Raw genomic sequence first — 26,163 nt, forward strand, 5'->3', positions numbered from 1 at the left:
TCTGCCTCTCTCTCTCTCTTTTTTTTTTTTTTTTTTTTGCATTTGCACGGGATTGTGGGAGGAAGCGGAGCGCAGCCAGACACCCCGCCGCCCGCCCCCCCTTCCCCTCCCCCCTCCCCCAGCCGCCTTGTGCAAAGATGGCTGCACCGTGAGCGCAGAGGAGGAGGAGGCGGCGGCGGCGGCGGCGAGAGAGCGAGCACCCAGAGCCCGCACCCACCCCGGGGCCGCCCGGGACGCCCCCTCCTGAGCGCGCGCCCCCCCTTCTCTCTTGCAAGGGCCGGGGCAAAGGCGGAGACAGCGGGGTCCCTCCTCCCCCCTCTTTCCCTCCAGGGGGAACCCCCCTTCCCCCCTCCTTGGCTCGGCGGCTGCACCCCCTCCCTTGCCCGCCCCTCCGCCCCTGTCCCCTCCCTCCCCCGCCCGGGGCCTTCCCGGGCCTTCGGCGGCTGCAAAGAAAAAGAGAGAGAGAGAGAGAGAGAAGGGAAAAAAAAGCAACAGCGGAGGGAGAGGCGGCGGAGGAGAGCGCGCGCGCGCCCCCTCCCTCCCTCCCTCCCTCCCCCTCCCCCAATTTCCACCGCGGCCAATTCATGGACAGGAACTACCCCAGCGCCGGCTTCGGGGACCCGCTCGGCGCCGGGGCGGGATGGAGTTACGAGAGGTCAGCGAAAGCTAGGTAAGGAGCCGGGGGTGGCCTAGAGGAAGGGGCCAAGGGGTGGGGGCCCAGCCCGGCCGGGCCCGCCCGGCTACGCGTGCATCGCAAACTCCCCTCCGGCTTGCAAGGGAGCGGCCTTCCTCGGTTTGCAACAACGCCGCCGCCCCAGTTTGCAAATTGCAAACTCCGCCAAAGCCAGCTCCGGCATGCAAAGAGAAAGATGCAGCGGGGAAATGGGGGTGCAAAACAATTTCAGACCGAGAGGCCTTGGGAAGGTGGGAGGGACTGGCGAAGCAAGGCCTGGATTTCCCCCCATCCTTGGATTCCCGGCTTGCTGACCCCTCCCCCTCGTGCCCCAGGCTCTGCTCTTGCAAAGGTGAGAGGGAAAAGAAAATTAGAACGCAGACCTGGGGGGCGCGCCCCCCCCCAGGTCCTATTGTTCCGGGACTGCGCGAGGCCGCGCTACGCGGGGGCCCCCCCCCAGAAATTCCGCGCGCTGAGTGGGCACGGGGCCCCGCCCCCTTCCGAAGCTGGGGTTCTGTGTGTGTAAGGGGGGGGGGTGTCCTGGCATCAGAGACACACCCCCTTGAGCTCCCCCACCCGCAAAGACAGAGAATCCTAGTTGATGGCGAGGAGTGGAGTGTTTGACCTCTTGAGTCCGGGCCATGGATGGGGGCCGCTGCATAGGAAGACGAGGCTGTTTCTCCAGTGTGTGGTTGTGTGTGTGAGCGTGGGCCCAGGCGTACATAGCTGGCAGCCAGTTCACCTGCGAGTCTGCCCCTTTTCTGCTGTTTGTGTCACACCCTCACTCTTCACCTGCCCCCTGCCCCCCTCCCCCACACACCTGGGTTTCCCAGGCTGGCAAGGGCAGGACCCCAAGTGAGTTAGGATTTTCCATGTGGGACTCCTCGCTCCGTGTCTTTCCCCACGAGTGAGTTGAATACTGGTTTACACACATACCTGGCCTTGCATGGGTCCATGCATCTGAACCTCAACCCGGGGGATGGACGACGTTCATGTTCACACTTGTACCTGGTACTTTCCCCGAGTCCTATCCTCACCCCCCCCTCCCCCATCCCTGCTGTTGGGGAACAATCTGCGGCTGCCCCTGGCTCGGTATGCACCATCCCGTGAGGTTCAGGGCCTCTGTATTCCCACGTGTCTGAAGAAGAGGGGGAGTCCCTCGGGGGTTGGCCCCAGGGCTTTGTGTCCCCTACAGGGTGGGGGCCCTGGGAGCAAACTCCCTATTTTCAACTTAAGACACTTTTCTCTGACTCTTCAGCCTGTCTGTCTCCTTCCTGTGCATGTCTGTGAGGCTCTCTGGGCTCTGTTTACTGGGGCTCGAGTGGGGACCATGGCTCTTTTAAGTTGGGGACCCCGATTCCCTTGTCTTTTCCTTTATGGCTCAAGGTTCCTTAGGATAACCCCCAGTCAGCTGGAAGATTCTCCCGAACTCCCTGGGGGATTTGCTGAGTTCCTCACTCAGAGGGCAGCTTCGGAGGAAACCCTAACATCTCCCTTTCCACCCCCCACCCCACAGCTTGGTCTATGGCAGCTCCAGGACCTCACACCCCGAGACGGACATCTTACACCGCCAGGCCTACGCGGCCCCCCACCCACTGCAAAGCTATGCCACCAACCACCACCCGGCAGGTACGGCCCCTGTCCCGCCCCGCCTGGCCCTCCCTTCGAAGCGGCTGATTGGCTGCTGAAAGTTCCACCCTTCCTAATTGGCTGTGCCCTCCGTCCTGGCTCGCCCCTTGCCACTTCTTCCCTGATTGGTTGTTCTGAGGCTGGTCAATTTCTCGCCGGATTCGTCCGCCCCTCTTTCTGGTCCCGCCTCTTTCGCTCCAATTGGTCCGGTCCTCTCAGCCCCCAAATCCCACCTTCTCTTCCAGGCTTTTCCGCCTCTCCAGCCCACCCCGGTCCCTTCCCTCTGGATTTGTCCATCCTCTTGGTTCTCTGAATTCTTTCTTCCTGATTCTCTTTCTTCCTGATTGGCTCCGATTCTTGGACCTCCCCCTCCTCCCTTAGATTTGCCCACTACCTGATTCTTCTGTGACCGGGCCTCTAGTACCTCGGATTGGTTCTCCTTTGATCCTGCCGCTTCCCTTCCTAGATGGATCAGCAACCAGACTGTTGTCCAGTTTGACCCTAAGACCCTCTTGGTTGGCTCCTTCCCTTTATCCCTCACCCCCACCCTTTTTTTTTAAAAAAATCTGGACCCTCTCACTTGGACTTAACCTCTTTCGACTTGTTCTCTGGTTCTTCCCAGTGGCACCAGTATCACCCCATCTCTTCCCCTTCCTTGTTAGAATTACCTAACTCCTTTGGCCTCCCTTGGACGGCAAGAACTCTCTGTTCTTTTTCTCCCACTTTTTTTCACCTCTGGATTTTTCTACTCCTTTGTCTAGTTTTCCTCTCCTGGGCTCCCTGCCCTTAAGATTGCATCCTACTCCATCCTGCTTACTGTCTCCTTGTTTCTGTCTACTTTCTCCTCTTTGAATCTGCACCTTCCATCCAGTCCCCTTTGCTGACCCAACTTGCCTTTGGCTTGCTCTTTCTCCCTTTCAACCTTGCCCTATCCCCCACCTAGCTGACTCAACCCCCGCCCCGACCCTTGCCAGGCCTCTCTGGACTCTTCGACACTGGCCTCCATCACGCAGGCTCAGCAGGGCCCGACGCCTCCGTCATGAACCTCATCTCGGCCCTGGAGTCCCGGGGCCCGCAGCCTGGCCCTTCTGCCTCCTCTCTTCTTTCCCAGTTCCGCAGTCCTTCCTGGCAAACAGGTAAGCCCGCTGCCAGCCCAGGAGGGCCAGGGTGGGGCTGGAGTGTGGTCGACTCTGACCTGTGGTCTCCCTCATTCATCCCTAGCCATGCACACGCCAGGCCCCACGGAGCTCTTCATCTCAGGCGCCCTGCCCGGTTCCAGCACATTTCCATCCTCCTCCGCCCTTTCGGCTTATCAGCACCCGGCTTCCTTTGGCAGCCGCCCCTTCCCAGTTCCCTCTTCCCTCACCCTCCAGGATCCCCCGTTTAGTCCCCCAGCTAATGGGCTCCTGTCCCCCCATGACGTGCTGCACCTGAAGCCCTCGCAGGCACCCACGGTGCCCTCCTCGCTAGGTTTTGAGCGCCTGGCGGGGGGTGGTGTCCTGGGGCCCGCTGGTCTCGGCCCAGCCCAAACCCCACCTTACCGCCCTGGTCCCCCAGACCCACCCCCACCTCCCCGCCACCTCCCGACTCAGTTCAACCTGCTGGCTTCCTCTTCCGCTGCTGCCGCCGCCGCAGCCGAACAATCCTCTCCACAGCTCTACAACTTCTCGGGTGCTGCCCCCGGCCCGCCGCCCCCTGAGCGGGCCCTGCCCCGCCAGGACACCGTCATCAAGCACTACCAGCGGCCCGCCAGTGCCCAGCCGCCCCCACCCCCACCCCCAGCCCATGCCCTCCAGCACTACCTGAGCTGCGGAGGCAGCTACGCTTCCATGGGCCATCGGGCCAACTTGGCCTGCAGCCCGCTGGGTGGTGGGGAACCCTCCCCTGGCGCTGGTGAGCCTAGCAAAGCTGGGCCCAGTGGAGCCACGGCCGGGGCATCAGGCAGGGCTGCAGGCCCTGAGGCAGCTGGAGGAGGTGGTGCAGGAGGTGGCGGTGGAGGTTACCGCCCCATCATTCAGTCGCCTGGTTACAAGACGGGCAAAGGTGGTTACGGGGCAGCTGCGGGCGGTGCCAGTAGGCCCCCACCAGCCCGTTCGACCGCCACACCCAAATGCCAGAGCCTAGGTGGGCCAGCAGCGGCCTATGCCACTGGGAAGGCCTCCGGGGCTGGAGGAGCAGGAGGCCAGGCCTATTCCCCCGGTCAGCCCCAAGGGCTTCTAGGACCCCAGGCTTATGGGCAGGGGTTCGGAGGGGGTCAAGCACAGGACTTGAGCAAAGGCCCTAGTTACTCAGGGGGGCCCCAGCAGCCCCCGAGTGGTCCCCCGCCTCCTGGCCTAGCCACGTGTCAGAGCTATTCCCCAGACCAACTGCAGGGGCAGCTGTATGGGGTGCAGGGTGAGCCGTACCCGGGGCCAGCTGCCCACTCCCAGGGTCTGCCCACGGCCAGCCCCTCGCTCAGCTACAGTACTGGCCATTCCCCAGCACTCTCGGGCCATGGAGGCGGTTGGGGGCCCAGCTCCCTGGGGGGCGGCGGAGAGGCCAGCCCTTCTCACATCATCCGCCCACTGCAGTCGCCACCTGCCCCCGGCCGCCCGCCCGGAGTTGGCTCTCCGGGAGCCCCTGGCAAATACCTGAGCTCTGTCCTGGCCTCAGCCCCGTTCCTGGCACCCCCAGGGGCCAGCAGCTATGCAGCTGGAGCAGGTGGCTACAAGGGCAAGGGGGACGGCTCCGAGCTGCTGGCGGGCCCCGGCGGGCCTCCCGCTGAGCGTACGGAGGATGAAGAATTCCTCATTCAGCACCTCCTCCAGGCGCCCAGCCCCCCGCGGACCTCAGGGGCAGATGGCCTGGTGGGCGAAGATGGGGCGGCAGATGCCTCCAAGGGACTTGGGGGGAGTGGCGGGGCTGGGGGTCCCCCAGGCACACCCTACGAGCTGGCCAAGGAAGACCCCCAGAGGTACCATCTGCAGAGCGTCATCCGGACCAGCGCCAGCCTTGACGAGGGTGCCACCGCGGCCCTGGAGCTGGGCCTGGGGCGGCTGAAGGAGAAGAAGAAAGGGCCGGAACGGGGTGGCGAGACCCCCGAGGGGCTGGCCACCTCAGTTGTCCACTACGGGGCAGGTGCCAAGGAGCTGGGGGCCTTCCTCCAAAAGAGCCCTCCGCCCCCCCAACCCACGGCCCAGTCGGCCCAGCCTGCCCCCCACGGCCTCCTCCTAGAGGCGGGGGGCCCCGACCTCCCACTGGTGCTGCCGCCCCCTCCTCCCCAGCTGCTCCCCTCGGTCCTCAGCCACGCTCCCAGCCCCTCCTCCAGTGCTCCCAAAGTCGGCGTCCACCTCCTTGAGCCGGCCGCCCGAGATGGGGCACCCCAGCCGCCCCCGCCACCGCCCCCACCCCCACCGCCCATGCCCCTCCAGCTTGAGGCCCACCTCCGCAGCCACGGCCTGGAGCCCGGTGCCCCCAGCCCCCGCCTGCGGCCGGAGGAGAGCCTGGAGCCGCCTGGTGCCATGCAAGAATTGCTGGGGGCCCTGGAGCCGTTGCCCGCTGGGCCCGGTGACACTGGCGTGGGCCCGCCCAACACCGAGGGCAAGGATCCCTCCGGTGCCTACCGCAGCCCCAGCCCGCAAGGCACCAAGGCCCCCCGCTTCGTGCCGCTCACCTCCATCTGCTTCCCTGACTCCTTGCTCCAAGACGAGGAGCGCAGTTTCTTCCCCACCATGGAGGAGATGTTCGGCGGAGGGCCGGCGGACGACTATGGCAAGGCTGGGCCGCCCGAGGACGAGGGTGATCCCAAGGCGGGGACCGGGCCACCCCCCGGCCCTCCTGCCTATGATCCCTACGGGCCCTACTGCCCTGGTCGGGCCACTGGAGCCGGCCCTGAGACTCCGGGCCTGGGCCTGGACCCCAACAAGCCCCCCGAGCTGCCCTCCACGGTCAATGCTGAGCCCCTGGGCCTGATCCAGAGTGGGCCGCACCAGGCGGCCCCCCCACCCCCGCCTCCCCCGCCGCCGCCTCCGCCCCCTGCCTCGGAGCCCAAGGGAGGCCTGACCTCGCCCATCTTCTGCTCTACCAAGCCAAAGAAGCTGCTCAAGACGTCCTCCTTCCACCTGCTGCGGCGCCGTGACCCACCCTTCCAGACACCCAAGAAACTGTATGCCCAGGAGTACGAGTTTGAGGCCGATGAGGACAAAGCTGACGTGCCCGCTGACATCCGCCTCAACCCCCGGCGCCTGCCTGACCTGGTGTCCAGCTGCCGCTCCCGCCCGGCTCTCTCCCCGCTGGGTGACATAGACTTCTGTCCACCCAACCCAGGCCCTGACGGCCCCCGGCGCAGAGGTCGCAAACCCACCAAGGCCAAGCGTGATGGGCCGCCCCGGCCCCGCGGGAGACCCCGGATTCGCCCACTGGAGGTCCCCACCACCGCTGGGCCAGCCTCAGCCTCCACTCCTGCTGACGGGGCCAAGAAACCTCGGGGCCGGGGCCGGGGCCGGGGCAGGAAGGCCGAGGAGGCAGGGGGCACTCGGCTGGAGCCCCTGAAACCACTGAAGGTGAGGGGGGCTGGGACCCTGATGCCTGGGGGTTGGGGCCACATTGGAGGTTCTTGGGCATGATGGAGAATATGGTATGAACTAATTCCCAGGAGAAAAGGAATCAGAGGGCTCAAACTCCAGAGTTCCATGCTTGGAGAGATCTGAGAGTTGAAATTTGTGTATCCAGAGGGAGGCTGGGAGTTAGTGCTTGTGTTCCTAGCTTCTAGGTCCCACAGGACTATCGATTGTGAGGATCCTGGGTTCTTAGGTCTTGTGGGAGGGGGTCAGTGAGTAATGAGGGAGGAATATCAGTCCTGTCATTCTGGAATCTGAGCAAAAGGGTCTGTGGGCTTGAGTTCCAGGTCTGCAGGCTGAGATTGCTGAGTTTGAACTTCATAGTCTTAGACAGGAAGAGGACTGGGGCCCCAGAGTCCTGAGTTTGAGGCAAGAGGGGACTCAGGGGCCGGGACACATGGGCCCTGACTGCCCACTGCCCCCACATCTAGATCAAGCTGTCTGTGCCCAAGGCCGGCGATGGTCTGGGAGCCTCCTCGGGTGATGCCATGTCGGGAGCTGACCACAACAGCCTGGACTCCAGCCTCACTCGGGAGAAGATTGAGGCCAAGATCAAGGAGGTGGAGGAGAAGCAGCCTGAGATGAAGTCCGGCTTCATGGCTTCGTTCCTGGACTTTCTCAAGTCAGGCAAGCGCCATCCACCACTCTACCAGGCCGGCCTGACACCCCCGCTCAGCCCCCCCAAGAGTGTGCCGCCCACCGTGCCGACCCGGGGCCTGCCTCCCCAGCCCCCCACCGCCCCCACTGTGCCACACCCCCCACCCGCCAGCGCCTTTGGGCTGGGGGGCGCGCTGGAGGCCGCTGAGAGCGAGGGGCTGGGGCTCGGCTGCCCTTCGCCCTGCAAGCGACTGGACGAGGAGCTGAAGCGGAACCTGGAGACCCTGCCCTCCTTCTCCTCCGACGAGGAAGACTCTGTTGCCAAGAACCGGGACCTCCAGGAGAGCATCTCCTCGGCCATCTCTGCTCTCGACGACCCGCCGCTGGCCGGGCCTAAGGACGCCTCCACTCCGGATGGGCCCCCCTTGGCTGCAGAGGCTGCAGTCCCCGGGCCACCACCGCTCCCGGGGCTCCCCAGTGCCAGCAGCAGTGGCACACCTGGTGAGAGCTGGGAAGGAGGTCTGGGGGCGACCAGGTCTGATGGTATAGATTACACACTGTTCAGCCTAGCTTATAAGTGATGGGGCAGGTGGGTGCCAGGGTCGGAGAGAGCTTTTAAAATTGATGAGAGGGGACGTGGGACGTGAGAAGAGCTCTAGGGGTTAGAGATGTGTGATAGAGGACAGAAGAGGGCCTGGGGGAGCAGACAGAGACTTGGGCAGGGTTGGTTAAAGAAACATGCATTAATAATGACTAGTCAGATCGTGGGGTGTGAGGCATCAGGAAAGGCTAGGGGTACAGTCAGATCTGAATGGCATTCAGTTCTGAGAGGGCATGTTGGACAAAATTTCAAGGGCTTTGATAGGGGCACTGGGGATGAAAGAGATGAGGTTTGGGGGAGGGCGTTTGGAGCAGTGAATGAGGAGGCTTGGATGCTCAGAGGAGTCTTATGGAATGGTGACGTCTTCTGGAAGGTTGTAGAAAGGTGGGAAGTGGGGAGTAAGACAGTGAGAGACTAAAGGAAAGCATCAAGGAAGAGATGGGAAACACTGGCGGGTTCTATGCAGAGTGTCTGGATCGGCTCTAATGGGAGAGAACATCAGAGGAAGAGAGGGCCTTGGAAGGAAGGCTCATGGCTAAGGACCCAGGGATGGATCAGAAGCAGTTTGAGAAGTCAGGAGATCTCAAGGCATTGGGCTGGGCAGGTGGGGATGTTTCAAATATCATGGGTGTTTATCAGGAAGGAGAGGGCATTGGCAATTCTGAGACTGAAGAGTAGGCTGAAGAAAGGAGAGGGGAGAGCTTGGATAGAGAAGGATGAGACCTCTGAGCAGAAAAGGAACAGGTATACAGAGGGGATGACCCAGCAATCGGGAGGGACATTAACAAATGGGAAGTAAGCAGCAGACTGGGGCCCCAAGGCAGCAAAGGTAATTCTGGACTAAAGTGGACTTTGTGGGAGCCCATTTCAGGGGCTCAGAATCCCCACTGGAGTCTCAGGGAGGGATGCTGGTGTGGCAGAAGGACTGTTGGGGAGCTGGGTGGCAATAAGGAAGGAGCAGAGGGGCTGTTGGCACAGGGAGGGACATTCAGGGACAAGAGACGAGGTGCTGGAATGGCGAATGGTATTTGGAGACTGGGGGCAGGACAGGGCCAGAAGCTTTGTAGGGACCAGGTTGGGGAGCTGTGAGGGGGGTCTGATGGGACCAGAGAGGCCTCCTGGCCATTGCGGAGAGGGGGACACTTGAGTACTGCAGTTGGGCTGCAGAACTGCCCTATGACACTGGGGTCTGTGGAGACCAGGGAAAGATGAGGACCAGAGCGGCATGTCTGCCTGAGTGCCTAGTCGATCAGTCATGTCTGACTCTTTGTGATCCCATGGACTGCAGCCCGCCAGGCTCCTCTGTCCATGGGGATTCACCAAGCAAGAATACTGGAGTGAGTTTCCATGCCCTCCTCCAGGGGATCTTCCCAACCCAGGGTCAAACCCACGTCTCCCACGTTGCAGGTGGATTCTTTACCATCTGAGCCACCAGGGAAGCCCATTAGGACACTGGAAAGAGAAGTTAAAGGAACGCGGGCTTCTTGTAGGTGTCAGGGGACTGGGTGGGTGTTGAAGGTCAGGGAGAGGACAGTGAGCGGTCCAGACAGGACCCTCTTTGAAGGAGGAGAAAGGGTAACAGAAGAGGAATGGAAAGTAGAGATGGAGGGGGGTTGGGGGCAGAGATGGTAGTTAGGTGAAGAGCTCAGTTTGATCAGGAGGGATGTTGGAGTACAGGGCAGGAGGAGGACTGTGCTGGGACCCCCCAGAATAGTCTGAGAGACTTTTCACCATCAGCAGGTAACAAGTTTGGTGGGGGGGCGGGTTTGAACGGGTCTCCAATCCTGATGCCCCTCTCGCCCCCAGAGCCCCCGCTGCTGGAGGAGAAGCCCCCGCCCTCGCCGCCTCCCGCCCCGACACCGCAGCCGCCGCCCGCACCGCCAGCCCTGCCCTCGCCACCCCCACTGGTGGCCCCCGTGCCCAGCTCGCCGCCGCCGCCGCCACCACCCGCTCCTGCACCGCCGGCCTTGCCGTCGCCGCCCGCCCCCGCGCCCCCGCCGCCGCCGCCGCCGCCCCCACCGGCCGCCGCGCCCCCGCCGCCGCCCCCTGAGGAGCCGGCTGCCCCGTCGCCGGAGGACCCGGAGCCGCCCGACGCCCGGCCCCTGCACCTGGCCAAGAAGCAGGAGACGGCAGCCGTGTGCGGGGAGACGGACGAGGAGGCGGGCGAGAGTGGCGGGGAGGGCATCTTCCGGGAGCGCGATGAGTTCGTCATCCGCGCCGAGGACATCCCTTCCCTCAAGGTGAGCCCCCCGGGCGTCACAGGGGACCAGCGAGCCTGCTGCCTCGGCCGCTGGAGCGTTCACGGCGCGCTTGTTGGATGACAGGCCGGGTGCTGGGGACTGCACGTACCGCGGTGGCGGGGCCTGCCCCCTGCACCTCCTGAGACTCGCGGCAGGGCAGGCGGATGGGACTTGCTCGTCAGAGTGGAAGATCCCGGCCTCTGAGCTGTTATTTGGGTGTATATGCGTATGTCACCAGTAAATAGGGTGAAATGATTGTTGGCAGTTATTCCAGATGCTCTTGCTGTGTTAGGGTCATACTAAGGGACAAAGCTGAAGAGGGAGCTTCTAACACAAGCCGATGGGTGCTATAAAGGCTACTTGTCACTTCTAGTTGGAAAGGTGAGGTATTGATGTGACCCGTGCCTGGAGAATCCCAGGGACGGGGGAGCCTGGTGGGCTGCCGTCTGTGGGGTCGCACAGAGTCGGACATGACTGAAGCGACTTAGCAGCAGCAGCAGCAGTACCTATGAAAACGCACACCTATAAAGTCGCAGCTGATGGTTTAGGAATGCCTGTGTGTCAGGCCACATCTTAAACCCTGTTTTATTTTTCTGGCCGCACCGTAGGGCATATGGGATCTTAGTTCCGTGACCAGGGATAGAACCTGCGCCCTTTGCAGTGGAAGCACAGTCTTAATCACTGGAACACCAGGGAAGTCTTGTTAAATACTTTATATAGCCAGCCCATTTACTACTTCCAATTACTTTATACAGGGATGGGCACACTGTCTCTCTCTCTCACACACACACACATACACACACACACACACCCCACCCCCACCCCACCTGGTTTTGGAAATTGTTTTATTGGCACATGGCCCCGCCCACTTATTTACATATTATATACATAGGCCGCTTTTCCCATCCAATAGCAGAGTGGGGTTTTTGCAGCAGAGCTGAGCTGACCCACAAATCCCAAAATACTTCTTGTCTACTTTGTTACAGAAAAAGTGTACTGATCTCTCCTGTGGTCATTTGTTCATTGAACAAGGTAATTGGAACAGAGGGTTAATGTCAGTGCTTGACAAGGGTAGGTGAATTCAGATGCCAGGTGGTGCTTTGCACAGGGCATGGGGTAGAAGGAGTTCTCAGTAGGTCAGCAAGCCATGATCGCCCTGGTGAAGATACCAAAGGCTCAGTAAAGCCATTCTTCATGTGAGTTACTGTCACTGACTGGATATTCACTAGGGGGCCAGAACCATGTATCTTAACTTTAATTTCACCTTGAGTGTTGCTTCTTGTCAGTTACAGATGGAGACATTGTGGAGTGCATTCATTATAAAGATAGGCACTATTATTATACTTTGTTACTGAGAGTGTGTTTTGGGAGATGAGGGTAATGTGCGTTTTCCTGTGTTGTTTTCAATTTATTTTCTTATGGAAAGAGTAGAGCAAATAGAGTAAGGGGGCTGTGTGTATCCAGCACTCAGCTTTTACCTTATCACCTTTTTGTTGGTCCTGCTTCCTCTCCACCCTGGCATTCTTTTTCTGCTCTTTTCTGTTTTTTTTGGCCGCACATCGCAGCATGTGGGATCTTAGTTCCCCAACCAAGCATCAAACCCATGTTCCCTGTATTGGGCATGCAAAATCTTAACCACTGGACCACGAGGAAAGTCCCATCATTCTACCTCCTCCGCCCCAGCCCACCAATCCCAGGCCGTATCTTCTCACCCGTAGTTTTATGGTCTTCGTATTATGGTATTTGATAACATACAAAAGAACATTCACAAGAGATATGTAAGTTGTCAAGCAGAATGAATGCTAGAGTGAACTCTCACATCCCCACCCCTCCACCAGCGACTGGACCATTCCAGATGCCTTGAGTCTCAGTATCCTTCCCTGGCCAGTCCTCCCACCTTCCTCACGGTGTACATCGTTTCATTTAATTTCAAGATTTCTGAGACTCTTTGGCCTTCAGCCTGGGATAAGCGATGGAGATGTCAAATGAACAGCAGTGATGGGAACTGCTACCAGTTCTCAGGGGATAGGATTTTTTTTTTTAGTTTATTTTTGGCTGCAGTGGCCTTTCTTTGCTGCACATGGGCTTTCTCTAGTTGTGGCTATCTTGTTGAGGAGCATGAGCTCTGGAGCTCAGGCTCAGTAGTTGTGGAACATGGGCTTAGTTGCCCCATGACTCGTAGGATCTTCCTGGACCAGGGATCAAACCCAGGTCCCATGCATTGGCAGGTGAATTCTTAACCACTGGACAACCAGGGAAGTCCAAGGTTTAGGATTTGGGATATATCACATTCAGAATTTAGTTTGATTTTTTTTCCCCCTTTAATCATGATAACCAATACATATCATGAAGTTTATCATTTTAACTGTTTTTTTTTTTTTTTCTGTGGGGGGGCATGCCACACTGTATGTGGGATCTTAGTTCCCTGACCAGGGATCGAACCCACGCCGCCCTCCCCCCCAACTCCTGCAGTGGAAGCACTGAGTCTTAACCACTGAACTACCAGGAAAGTCCTCATTTTAACCATTTTTAAGTGTACCATTCAGTGGCATGTAGTATTTTCACATTGTCCTGCAAAACATTGCCCCCACTTGTAAATGTTATCTTTCTTTATAAAGATTACTATCCTTCTTTTACAAGGAAGGAAACTGAGGCTCAGAGCATTAAAGTGGCTTTTCTAGGCTTTTGCAGCTTGGGACCTGGACTCGGTTACTGGCCCTGGGAGCCCACGCTCTCAGCACCAGGGTCAGCTGTTCTCTGGGTATTAGAATTCTAGCAAACACTGGTAGTGCCTCTGGGCACCCAGTACTGGACCAGATGAGCCAGACTCTGGGACCCTGACCATCCCCAGTTTACAGATGAGGAAGTTCACATTTAGGGTGAGGGAATCATTTGGCTGGCGAGTGCCAAGCAAGGATTGGAGCCAGGGCTATCTGATACCACCTCCCAGCTGGCATGGGGCAGGGGAGGGGGCCAGCCAAGGACTCAGATGCTTAAAATACAACACGGGTATGTGTACTGATGGGGAACTCAGAGCCCCAGGATTGAGCCACTCATGCAGATGAGGACTTGTTCGTGTCTCTGGAGTCTGGGCGGGCTGGCAGCATGGTTGTTAAGAGCCCAGCTTTGGCGCAAAATTGATTGGCTTGAATCTGTGCCACTTCCAAGCTGGACTAGGGTTTGACCATCTTGAGCCTCAGTTTCCTCATCTGTAAAATGGGAGCTGATTGTGTTAGAACTCCTTCATACAATGTGAAGACTCAGGTTTTACAGCCCGTCCGGTGTTCTGACTGTGGGTGGCGTGTCGAAAGCACCCTGTAAACTTTGCTTCTGAGACTTCCCTAGCGGACCAGTGGTTAAGACGCCACACTCTCAATGCAGGGGCCACAGGTCCGATCCCTCGTCGGGTAACAGATCCCACATGCCTCATGGCCACACAGCCAAATAAAAACAAAACAGAACTTTGCTTCTATTACTCATCTCTGCTCTTGGGCAAATCTCTAATGTAGAGCTTGGCAAACTTTTTTTGTCAAGGGCTAGGGCTAGAGACTTGGGTTCGGTCCCAGGTTTGGAAAGATCCTGTGAAGCAGGGCATGGCCACCCACTCCAGTATTCTTGCCTGGAGAACCCCATGGACAGAGGAGCTTGGCAGGCTACAGTCCATGGGGTCACAAAGAATCGGACACGACTGAGCAGCTAGGCACAGTGCACAGATAGTAAATACTTTAAGCTTTGCAAGCAGCTTGTGGTGTCTGCCAGGTATTCTTTTGGTTTTGTTTGGTTTTTTATTTTCTTTTTCACAATCCTTTAAAGTAAGAACCATTCTTAACTCATAGATTTATAGAAATGGGCCACTGGCCGTAGTTTATGGTAAAACAAGGGCAGCCCAGTAGAAATAATCATACGAGCCATGTTCTTCATTTCAGATTTTCTTACATTTACATTTATTTTAAAAAAGTTAAAAGATGTGTGAGGTTAGCCATAGGGTTTTCTTTAACTCAGTACATCTAAAATATTTAGTTTCTGGACAGTTTAAGAAGAGTTAGTGAGTTATTTTATGGTCTTTCTTGTTTAACAAGTCTTTGCAATCGATACTATATTTTACACTTACAGAACATTGATTCAGATGAACTGCGTTTCAAGTGCTCAAGAACTATGTGTGGGGAGGGCTTACTGAACTGGACAATGTAGGGTTAACCGCCCTCTCTGCTTCAGCTTCCCCGCCTGTAAAATGGGCATGAAAATATTAACTCCCAGTCCTTAGGAATGGTAAAGATTTATCAGGAGCTAATCTCTAAGCATGTAAGTTTATTGGATGGAGAAAAGTATGTGGAGGGCAGTCCAGGCAGAGGGAATAGTCTGTGCAAAGGCCCTGTGGTGAGGCATGTCTATGTGATGTGTTGGGATGGAAGCGAGGGCTTCAGTGGCTGGACAGCAGGAGCCGAGGCCGGGAAGGTGGGCAGAGTCCAGGTCATGCTGCTAGTGAGATCAGGGGGTGCCTGCTTGAAAATCTGCTCTGGGTTGCCTGGGTGCTTCTCTGCCCCCGGCCAGCAGGGAGGTGGCTGGGAAACTGCAGTCCTGTTGACAGTCTGTCCACTGCCTCAGTTCTGTGACACAGATTCCCCTGTGTCTGACCCTGTAGTTTTCTCCTTAATGGCCAAGCTGGGTGCTTCTAGCTTACTCATATCCTGCTGCTTACTCCCCTTGTCTCAGCTTGTCACCATTCAGATTCCCAGAAGACAATCTGATTGGTCCAGCACAGCATTTGAAGTAAAGATGAGCTTCATGGTGTGCCTGCTGATTGGCTGCCCTTGTCAGGTCTCCTCCAATCAGCTGTGGCTTCCATTGAATGGGGGCCCTGGGTGGGACAACTTTCCCACTTAGGGGAAGTGGGTGTGGTCTGTGATTTGATTGACATGGGGTAAGAAAGGAACGACGTGGCTTTGGGACTAACGGACCCTGTTTGGGGAGAAGGCAAGGAGAATGTCGCCAGGGCCTGGATGATTGGGGGATGGTGGGATCCTGGGAGGAAGAGTGGTTTGGGGAAAGAAGCCAAGCCCAATCAGGATGTGGTGAGTTGAGGGCCCCACGTCCAGTTAAGAGAAATAGCTGGCTCCTTAGAGAAAGGAGATTGGCAGTGGCAAGAGACAGAGGAAGAGGTGCTCTGATGGAATTTTTTCAAAAGCGTCTGAGAACTGGAACAAGGAACATTATATCCACAGTGAGGGGAAAAGGCACCCCTAGTCAGGGGCCCTGCATATTCAGAAACCTGGAAGTCAGAGAGTCTAGGCTTTGTGTGCTGAGCTTTGAGAGCCACCCCAGGATGGCCTGGGGTGGGAGAGAGGAAAGGAAACTGAAGCAGTCTCTGTGCCAGGCTGTGGAATCTGCTTTGGGGGCCCTGGAAGGTTTTGGAGCAGGCAGGATGTAAATGAACTTTTCAATCCTTGAAAAGGATTGGAAATAGCCTTTTTGATCTTTGGGCCTCTGACCTGAGGAGCCAGGAGGGAGGATTGAAAACTGTGGTATCTTCGGGGAAAGCACTTGGGATGAGAGGTTCACAGCCCTGTCTCATTCTGCCTCATTCTTTTTTTTTTCTGCCTCATTCTTATCCAGTGAGATTGCAGCCAAGAACTTCTCTGGCCCTCATTTTCATTAGGTTATTTTAACTCCTCTCTGATCCCCTGGCTGATCTGAAGGATACAAAAATTCGTGGATATAAAAACATTTGACCAAAAACCAAGAGTAGATAACCAGTACGTGGCATTCAGGCTTCTGAGCTGCAGCTGCTGTCAGCGGCAGACATCACTAACTGATCCCAGCACTTGCTGCTCCTGACCCTAGTGCTCAGGGCAGCCATGATCAATCCATTGGAGTTATCGTCTGAATCCTGTCTATCACTTGACTGTGGATTCTTTGAATGCCAGGGCTTGCCTGTCATTTATCTCTGGGTTATCACAAAGCCCAGTGCATATTTCCCACTGTGTTCTTATTCTTTACTTATTGATGCCTGTCAGCTGCTCTTTTCTAGAGCCAGAGCTGTCCTTCACGTCACCTGGTAGTCCTTGATCATCACCCAGCCCCCTAAGGGAAGACACAGGCTCATTTAGGTGTCACTTCTTCAAGGAAGTATTCTTGGATTGAGCCTGAGTCCAGAGTCCTTCTAGGCTTCTGGGACACCTGCCATCAACACATTTATTACTTGTGCTGTTATTTTTTTTATGCCCAAGCCTGGTTCCCAGGTACCCCTCTTACTCCCTGCGATCAGATTCTGGGTCTAACATCCTTTGGTTCTCAGTGCCTTACAGGGATACATAAGCCTTGGGTTTGGGGATGGGGGTCTGAGTGTGCTGAGGGGAGTGGAGATTGGGGAGGCTTTGTGTCACTGTCCTACCCTGCAGTGGACAGGCTGATGAAATAAATGGTCTCAGGTAACCTGTCACGTGTCTATTCTAGGCACAACCTTGCCCTGTTTTGTTCTTTGCTTGTGTTACTACATCTGTAATGACCCCGAAAAAGGCTTTGTCAGCCTTGTTCTCTGCCGTACCATGGTCCCCATCACCATATCTAGAAGACAGTGGGTGGGTGAGTGCTCAGATTCTGTCATTTCTTTGAGTCAGGCGGATGGCTTGTCCCAGAATAGATTCAGGGGACTAGATCTGGTAGACAGAGAGCCTGAAGAACTATGGATGGAGGTTCCTAAACACTGTATAAGAGACAGTGACCAAAACCATCCCAAAGAAAAAGAAATGGAAGAAGGCAAAGTGGTTCTCTGAGGAGACCTTACAAATAACTGAGAAAAGAACAGAAGCAAAAGGCAGAGGAGAAAGAAAAAGATACATCGACTGAATGCAGAGTTGCAGAAAATAGCAAGGAGAAATAAGAAAGCCTTCTTAAGTGAACAATGCAAAGAAACAGGAAAACAGTAGAATGGGAAAGACTAGAGATCTCTTCAAGAAAATTGGAGATACCAAGGGAGCATTTCATGCAAGATGGTCACAATAAAGGACAGAAACAGCAAGGACCTAACAGAAGCAGAAGAGATTAAGAAGAATACATGAAGAACTATACAAAAAAAGGTCTTAATGACCCGGATAACCACAGTGGTGTGGTCACTCACCTACAGCCAGACATCCTGGAGTGTGAAGTCAAGTGGGCCTTAGGAAGCATCACTATGAACAAAGCTAGTAGAGGTGATAGAATTCTAGTTGAGCTATTTAGAAATCTTAAAAGATGTTGCTGTGAAAGTGCTGCACTCAATATGTCAGCAAATTTGGAAAACACAGCAGTGGCCACAGGATTGGAAAAGGTCAGTTTTCATTCCAAAGAAAGTTTAAACTACCATACAATCATGCTTATTTCATATGGTAGCAACGTATTGCTCAAAAACCTTCAAGTTAGGCTTCAAACAGTAAATGAACCGAGAAATTTCAGATGTACAAGCTGGATATAGAAAAGGCAAAGAAACCAGAGATCAAATTGCCAACATCCATTGGATCATAGAAAAAGTAAGGGAATTCCAGAAAAATATCTACTTCTGCTTCATTGACTATGCTAAAGCCTTTGACTGTGTGGATCATAACAGACTGTGGAAAATTCTTAAAGAGATGGGAGTATCAGACCACCTTAACTGCCTCCTGAGAAACCTGTATGCAGGTCAAGTTAGAACCGGACATGGAACAATAGACTCTTTCAGAATTGAGACAGGAGTTCGTCAAGGCTATGTATTGTCACCCTGCTTATTTAATTTATATGCAGAGTACATCATGTGAAATGCCAGGCTGAGTGTATCACAAGTGGGACTCAAGATTGCCAGGAGAAATACCAACAACCTCAGATATGCAGATGATACCTAATGGCAGAAAGCAAGGAGGAACTAAAGAGCCTCTTGATGAGAGTGAAAGAGGAGAGTGAAAAGTCTGGCTTAAAAGTCAACATTCAAAAAACTAAGATCATGGCATCCGGTTCCATCACTTCATGGCAAATAAATGGGGGAAAAGTGGAAACAGTGACAGATTTTATTTTCTTGGGCTCCAAAATCACTTTGTACAGTGACTGCAGCCAGGAAATTAAAAGGCGCTTGCTCCTTGGAAGGAAAGCTATGACAAACCTAGACAGCGTATTAAAAAGCAGAGACGTCATTTTGCCGACAAAGGTCCATCTAGTCAAAGCTATGGTTTTTCCAGTAGTCATGTACAGATGTGAGAGTTGGACCATAAGGAAGACTGAGTGCCAAAGAATTGTTGTTTTCAAATTGTGGTGCTGGAGAAGACTCTTGAGAGTCCCTTGGACTGCAGGACTGCAAGGAGATCAAACCAGTCCATCCTAAAGGAAATCAACCCTAAATACTCATTGGAAGGACTGATGCTGAAGCTGAAACTTCAGTACTTTGACCACCTGACGTGAAAAGCCAACTCATTGGAAAAGACTCTGATGCTGGGAAAGACTGAGGGCAAGAGAAGAGGGCAACAGAGGATGAGATGGTTGGATGGCATCAACAACACAATGGACATGAGTTTGAGCAAGCTCCGGGAGATGGTGAAGGACAGGGAAGCCTGGCATGCTGCAGTCCATGGGGTCCCAAAAAGCCGGATGTGACTGAACGACAACAATCACACCGTAAAGCTGTGATAACTAAAAGCTGGTAGCACAGAATGAACGGCCTATTTGTAACAACATGAACGGAGCTAGAGATTACCGTACTGAGTGAAGTAAGTCAGAAAGACAAACACCATGTGAAAACACTTGTATGTGGAATCTACAATACAACACAAACGAACTTATCTACAAAGCAGAAATAGACTCATAGAGAACAGACTTGGGGTTGCCAAGGGGGCGGTGGGTGCGGAGGGAAGGATTGGGAGTCTGGGATGACCAGATGTAAACTGTTGTATATAGGATAGATAAACTACAAGGTCCTACTGCATAGCACAGGGAACTATATTCAGTATCCTGTGATAAACCGTAATGGGAAAGTATATAAAAAAGAATATGTATAACTGAGTCACTTTGCTATACAGCAGAAATTAGTGCAACATTGTAAATCAGCTCTACTTCAATACAATGAAACAAACAAACAAAAACAATAGAATGAACCACCTGGTTTGAAATATACATTGTCCTCAGTGGTTCAGTTCAGGATTTTCCAGTTTTATGGTGATGCAAATGCAGTACGCATTTAATTTTGAATTCTTTTCTTTTCCTGGGCTAATGATATATGCTTTGATACCCTTGTGATGGTGTGCAGTAGCAGGGAGCAACAGAAACCTCCAGTTCACGGCCAGCCACGCAGTTAAACTGATACACTTTCAAGCCTCCTGTATCCAGACACCTGTTCTGTTTTTCACTCTCAGTCCAGTGTTCAATAAATTACCTGAGGTACTTTACACTTTATTATAAAACAGGTTTTGTGTTAGATGACTTAAGTGTTCTGAGAACGTTTAAGGCCGGCTGGGCTAACCTATGATGTATTTAGGTGTATTCTGTGCATTTTATGACTTAACGATATCTTCAACTTACCGTGGGTTTACTGGGAGGGAACTCCATGGCAAGTCAGAGAAGCTCTGTGTTGGGTGAGCTGTAGGAAGGCAGGGCAAGATTCAAGCTGCAACCCCAGAGCTGAGAGCATCAGGAAGCCAAAGATACCCATTAGCTGGGTCTTCACTGGTCCTTGTTGACGACGATGTCTTTTCTCTAAGGGGGTGTGGAGGGAGGACAGGGGTCAGGAATTGGGTCTGGAAGGGCCGGGATGGGGGTTGACCCTGCGGTCTTGCTGTGCCCCTCCTCAGCTGGCCTTGCAGACCGGCCGCGAGCCCCCACCCATCTGGCGAGTCCAGAAGGCGCTGCTGCAGAAATTCACTCCGGAGATCAAGGATGGACAGCGGCAGTTTTGTGCCACCAGTAATGTGAGCCTGCAGAGGAGAATGGGGACTGGTGGGGGCCGGGGGGCGGGGGAAGGAGCTGGGGTCCCCTCACACATGACTCTGATTTGCCATGATTTGCCATGGGTCTAAGAGGCATCCAGAAGGGGTCTCCACCTCCGGCAGGCTCCCGCGGTAGCCCAGGACAGGCCTGGGAGTCCTGGGTGTTGGGCTGCCCACCTGCGGTGAAGGAGGGAGTTCCTCACGTGCTGCTTTCCTTTCGTAGTATTTGGGGTATTTCGGGGACGCCAAAAACCGGTACCAGCGCCTCTACGTCAAGTTCCTGGAAAACGTCAACAAGAAGGATTACGTGAGGGTCTGTGCTCGGAAACCTTGGCACCGGCCCCCAGTGCCTGTCAGGTACCGTGGAGGTCATGGGCGGGGCCAGTAGGCCTAGGGGTGAAACATGGGAGGAAATTGACATAACATAGAATCAACCATTTTAAAGTACAAAATGCTTCGAAGCAAGAGTCGGGAAGAGGGTGCAGAGACCCAGAGAGTGGGGGCCTCAGAGAGAGGGGGCACAGAAACCAAGTCCGTAAGAGTCTGTGCTTACAGCTGTGGGCTAGGTGTTGGGGGCCAGGGGGGCAATTTGGGTTTCGGGGGCTGCTGAGCACAGTCCCATCTATGTCTCCTTCCAGGCGCTCTGGGCAGGCCAAGGGCCCCGTGTCTGCTGGGGGTAGCGCCGCACCGCCCCCCAAGGCCCCGGTACCACCTCCTAAGCCCGAGAACCCTGACAAGACTACGTCCGAGAAGCCCCCCGAGCAGACGACTGAGACGGCCGTGCCTGAGCCCCCTGCCCCCGAGAAGCCGTCGCCACCACGGCCCGTGGAGAAGGAGAAGGAGAAAGAGAAGGAGAAAGAGAGGGCAACGCGCGCGGAACGGCCGCTGCGGGGCGAGCGGGGCATGGGTGGCCGGCAGATTCGGCCGGATCGGAACCTCACCACGGGCCAGCCTGCCACCTCCCGGCTGCCCAAGTCCCGACCCACCAAGGTGAAGGCCGAGCCGCCCCCCAAGAAGAGGAAGAAGTGGCTGAAGGAGGCGGCGGGCAGCGCCTCGGCAGGCGGGGGCCCACCGGGCAGCTCCTCGGATTCGGAGTCATCCCCCGGGGCCCCCAGCGAGGACGGTAAGGCGACCCCGTGGCTTTCAGAAAGAGGCATGGGTGTGCACTGTACAGAGGGCTCCAGGCAGCGTCAGCAGACAGTCATAGTAGTAATAAATTAAAAATCATAGCCATAGCTGAAGGTTATCTGGCACTTAACCCCGTGACAGGCCGTCCCCTAAGTTGTTTATACATGTTAACTTGCTTGATTTTTTACCGAGGCCCTATGAAGTAGATACTCACATTGTCCTCAAATACAGGTGGGTAAACTGAGACGTCAGGAGAGTTCAGCACAGCTGGGTGTGGAATCCCACCTGAGTTGGCAGGCGTCCAGCAGCGCCTCGGGCTGTGCTTCCACGCTGTTTTGTCTCAGAACAGGCACGTTCTGGGGCTTCCCAGGTGGCTCAGTGGGTAAAGAATCTGCCTGCAGTGCAGGAGACCTAAGAGACAGGGGTTCGATCCCTGGGTCAGTAAGATCCCATGGAAGAGGGCATGGCAACCCAGTCCACTATTCTTGCCTGTAGAATCCCATGGACAGAGGAGCCTGCACAGATTTCTATAGTCCATAGAGTTGCAAGTTGCAAAGAGTTGACTGAAGTGTCTCAGCGTGCACACGCATAAGCAGGTTCTGAGAGGACTGGGGACCAGCATCTACCCTGGAAGCCCAGAGACTGGTGTTCCCTGTGACCCACTGGGTGACTCTAGGAAATGGGCAGCACCTCAGTGACCTCACCTGTAAAATGGGTTAATAATAAAGTCAAGTGGGTATTCACAGTAAAGCATGTAGGAGGGGTACTCAACTATAGTGGGCACCAGATAGGAGCTCCGTTGCTTAGAATGATGTCTGGTTTATGATGACAGTAACACCTAAAATATATGTACACATATGTATAAAAATATAATAGCTGACTTAGTGCTTTCAAGTGCCAGGCATCATTTTAAGCATTTTGCACATTGGCTCATTTTACCTTTAGATAAACCCTTTGGGGTTAGGTACTTTAGAATTCTCATTTCTTTTTTTTTTTTCATTTCATTTTAAAATATTAATTATTTCATTTATTTGGCTGTGCCAAATAAAGTTGTGGTATGTGGGATCTTAGTTCCCCAGCCAGGGCTCGAACCCCGGCCCCCTACAATGGGAGTCTTAGCCACTGGACCACCAGGGAAGTCCCTATCCTCATTTTATTTTCAACGATTTTTTAATTAATTTATTTATTTATTATCCTCATTTTAAAGATGAGAACACTGTGGCCCTGGGAGGTGCCATGACTTGCCCAAGGTGTAGTGCAGGGGTAGCTGTTTTAACGGAGGCTAAACATACCACTAGTCAGTCAAAAGAGAGAGGTGGAATTAATTCTCTTTGCACTGAAGTCCTGATGAGGTAGATTTGTGGAGAATAAGAGGCTCCTCCTCTTGAGGTTGTCCAAGTCCCGGTTTCTTTTCCTCTTGTTGCTCTGCTGCCCCCAAGCTTGCTGGTCAGAGGCATAGCCCAGCAGTCCTACTGCAGTCCTGCCAGTAGGAAACGACCTACGGTAGGGGTGTGACTGACCTTCCAGCTCAGTGCCAGATCTGGGAATGGCCCACATCCTGTCTCCTCTTTATCCCACTGGCCAGAACTAGTCACATGGCCACACCTAGCTGCAAAGCAGCCTGGGAAATCCAGTCTTCTCTGGGTGGTGGGCTCAATCTGACCAGGTGGAGGCACCCTTGGCCATTTACAGCTGGGTCAGGGGAAGATGCTGGCAAGGGAGGAGCTTAACCAAAGACCCAGATTTGCAGGTCTTTTGTTTCTTAAACAGTTTTATACATCTAATTCACGTACCGTGTGGCTCACCTATTTAAAAGCCGCAATTCTTTGACTTTTAGTGTAGTCAGAGCTGTGTATCCATCTGGCAATCAACTTTAGAATATTTTCACTGCCCCTAAAAGACACCCTGCTTCCTTTGTCCATCACTTCCCTTACTCCCCTTCTTCATCCCTAAACAACCAGTAATTTACTAATTTCTATAGATTTGCCTATTCTGGATATTTCATGTAAGGGATATCACACAATGTGTAGTCCTAAAGGACTGACATCTTTGCTTAGCTTGTTTTTGATGTTCATCCATGTTGTAGTGTGTATCAGTACTTCATTCTTTTTTTTTTTTGTAAACCAACTGTAGTTCAATTAAAAATACTAGTTTCAGCCTTTTACCTCGTTGCAACCGAGAAAGCAACATGGGTCACCAGCAGCTCTACCGGAGCCATCCGAGAAAATTCGGCCAGGGTTCTTGCTCTTGCTGGGTCTGCTCAAACCGGCACCGTCTGATCCGGAAATACGGCCTCAATATGTGCTGCCAGTGTTTCTGCCAGTATGCGAAGGACATCGGCTTCATTTAAGTTGGACTAACTGAACTTCCTTAGATGGCTCATCCAGCACATCACCCCTAGATGAAAATAATACTAGCTCTTTGTTTATAAAATAAAAGTTTTCAAAACTTCAAAAAAAACAAATAAATAAATAAAAATAAAAATACTAGTTTCAGGTGTACAACATAGTGATTCAATATTTTTGTAGATTACACTCCATTTAAAGTTATTATAAAATATTGGCTATGTTCCCTGTGCTGTATAGTATGTCTCTGTAGCTTATTTATTATTTTACATAGTTTATAGTATTTCATTCTATTTTATGGCTGAATACTATTCCATAGTTTGGATATGCCACATTTTATTTATCCATGGATTAGTTGATGGGCATTTGGGGCTGTTTCCACTTTTTGTCTACTACTGCTGTGAACCTATGTGGACAGCCCAGAATTTTCTGAGCCTGTGAAATGGGAGAAACTAAATTCTACACCCTTCGGGAAGCAGTTCCCCAGCCAAGAGTCAGTATCTTTCTCTCAGTCTGGTTCTTTGTCCATTCACCCCGTTTGACCAGGAGCCCCTCCAGGGCAGGGTGAGCCTGACTTCTGTCTGGATGCCCTGTGAAGGTTCTGCCCAGACAAGGAGACCTCAGACCAACCCTCTCGCTGGTCTAAGACTGGTGACCCTCCTTGTGCTAGAAGTTGATGTGTCTCCTTGGATTCACAAGGAAAGTTCTAGAAAGAGGCTGTGCCCTCTCTCCCTTCCTTTAGTCCACTCTCAGTATGGCTTCCTCAGCCCCTTTCTGCAGATGTTAATTGAATCCCTACTGTGTGCCATGAACTGGGGGTTCCAACAGCGAACAGAATAGACAAAAACATGTATCCTCATGGGAATTTACAGTCTCCTTGGGGGAGTCAATCAGATAAAGATGTTATGTAATAGAATACAAAACTATGAAAAATCATCAGTGTAAGGCCGAGTGGGATTAAGGGCAGTAGAGAAAAATAGATCTGGTAAACAGGATCCGAGTGGGATCCTGGGTGATTATTTTCAGGAGGGGGGGAGTGGGGGGAGGTTTCTGGAAGTGATGTTGGAGCCAAGATCTGAATGCAGCAGGGCTGGGGTGGCGTGACATTAGGGGAGAGAATATTCTGGACTGGGCATGTCTGTGGATCAGGAAAGAGGCCAGGGGCTGGAGGAAGTGAGGGCAGAGAAGGAACAAGACCAGATCCTGGAGAGACAAGGAGCTTGGGACTTTGCGGCCCTACTGGCAGGATTTTATCACGAGCGAGACAGGAGCCATAGAAAGGTTCAGGCCGAGGCTCGATGGGGTCTGACTTCTGCCAAGCGGTCACTCTGGGCTCTTGAAACCACTGTCAGCAAGGACCGTCCATGATGATAAGTCAGGCGGCCATTTCTCGGGCCTCTTCCTAAGGGATCTTTTGGGGTCTTCTCATGCGTGGGCCTCCTGCTTCTGTTTTCTCCCCACTACTCCTTCTTGAGTTACTAGTGGGTGTCCCTCTAGTGCTATCCTTGGGGGATTCTCTGGTTAGGACTCTTGAGGTTTCACCGCAGGGGCCCGGGTATCATCCGTGGTCAGGTAACTGATCCCATGAGCCATGTAGCGTGCACTACAAAAAGTAAGAAGATGGTCTTCTATCTTGTTGCTTGACCTTCCATACCTCTCACTTGGCAGGCTCCCTCCACTTCCATGAGCCCCAGCCTCCTTTCTTTACCCTGGCCACCCTCCCAGCCTACCCCCAACCCCGTTCTTCCAGACCTCACTGAGCGGGTCCTAGTTTCTGTATCTCAGATGCAGCCCTACTAGCCACCCACTCACCAGGCCAGACCTGCCAGGCCCCTCACTCACCTCTGTAGCTGGGAAACCCCCAGTCCCACCCCTCCGACCCCAACTGCCCCCACCCCCACTGCCCTGTCCCACAGCCCTGGCCCAGACACTGGCCCTCCTGCCCCTCATTCTCTGTACCTGTCCCTCCAGTCCCATCCCTGGCTTGTTCTTTCCCACCTGTTCCATTGTCCTGGCCTCTCGTCTCCCCCTCTGATCCATCAGCATGGCCTCGGAGAGGTTGCTCTCCAATTACCTTCACCCTTCCCTGCTCACAGCTTTCTCCCATGGCTCCCTAGGACCCCTCGCTAAAAAAGCCCCTGCCCTTTCCACTTCATCTTGGAGGCCCCGCACGGTCTGGCCTACACTAACCTTTGCAGTCTCAGTTCCCACCTCCTCCCTCAACCTTGCCTTTTGTGATCTGATCTCTCGGACTTGATTCACCGGTTTGGAAACCAATTCTGCTGATGCTTTAGACTTTACAGAAACTTCGCAGAACTGGTCAAACACAGAGGTCACCGACCTGAAATACTTTTTTTTTTTTTGTGACCTGAAATTCTCTTTCTGATCTCTCAAGGTTCGGTGCTTGTGTGACCTTTAATAGCCTTCCCTGA

At 54.1% G+C, this 26,163-nt stretch overlaps 2 protein-coding genes across 3 annotated transcripts in view; both read left to right on the forward strand.

Annotated features, from left to right (window-relative positions):
• Window positions 1-108: 108 nt before the first annotated feature.
• Window positions 109-26,163, forward strand: part of PRR12 (proline rich 12) — a 29,474-nt gene continuing 3,419 nt past the window's right edge. Inside the window, exons 1-9 of one of the 2 annotated variants that reach the window (XM_043436694.1) lie at window positions 109-670; window positions 2,190-2,302; window positions 3,277-3,438; window positions 3,524-6,843; window positions 7,332-7,998; window positions 9,905-10,338; window positions 20,124-20,240; window positions 20,482-20,615; window positions 20,897-21,381. In XM_043436694.1, the coding sequence (XP_043292629.1) occupies window positions 585-670; window positions 2,190-2,302; window positions 3,277-3,438; window positions 3,524-6,843; window positions 7,332-7,998; window positions 9,905-10,338; window positions 20,124-20,240; window positions 20,482-20,615; window positions 20,897-21,381 (5,518 nt within the window). In that variant the 5' untranslated portion in view covers window positions 109-584. The remainder of the gene's footprint in view (window positions 671-2,189; window positions 2,303-3,276; window positions 3,439-3,523; window positions 6,844-7,331; window positions 7,999-9,904; window positions 10,339-20,123; window positions 20,241-20,481; window positions 20,616-20,896; window positions 21,382-26,163) is intronic. The other variant, XM_043436695.1, reaches the window with a different exon arrangement.
• LOC122421014 (40S ribosomal protein S29-like) lies at window positions 22,562-23,846 on the forward strand. The gene has a single exon (XM_043436710.1). The coding sequence runs from the start codon at window positions 23,575-23,577 to the stop codon at window positions 23,734-23,736; it is 162 nt and encodes a 53-aa protein (XP_043292645.1). The 5' UTR covers window positions 22,562-23,574; the 3' UTR covers window positions 23,737-23,846.

Source organism: Cervus canadensis, chromosome 18 (genome assembly GCF_019320065.1).
Source record: "Cervus canadensis isolate Bull #8, Minnesota chromosome 18, ASM1932006v1, whole genome shotgun sequence".
Lineage (NCBI taxonomy): Eukaryota > Metazoa > Chordata > Mammalia > Artiodactyla > Cervidae > Cervus > Cervus canadensis.

Excerpts from the sequence above, each read along its gene's own strand:
- LOC122421014 (XM_043436710.1), top strand. The coding sequence starts at position 23,575 with ATGGGTCACCAGCAGCTCTACCGGAGCCATCCGAGAAAATTCGGCCAG.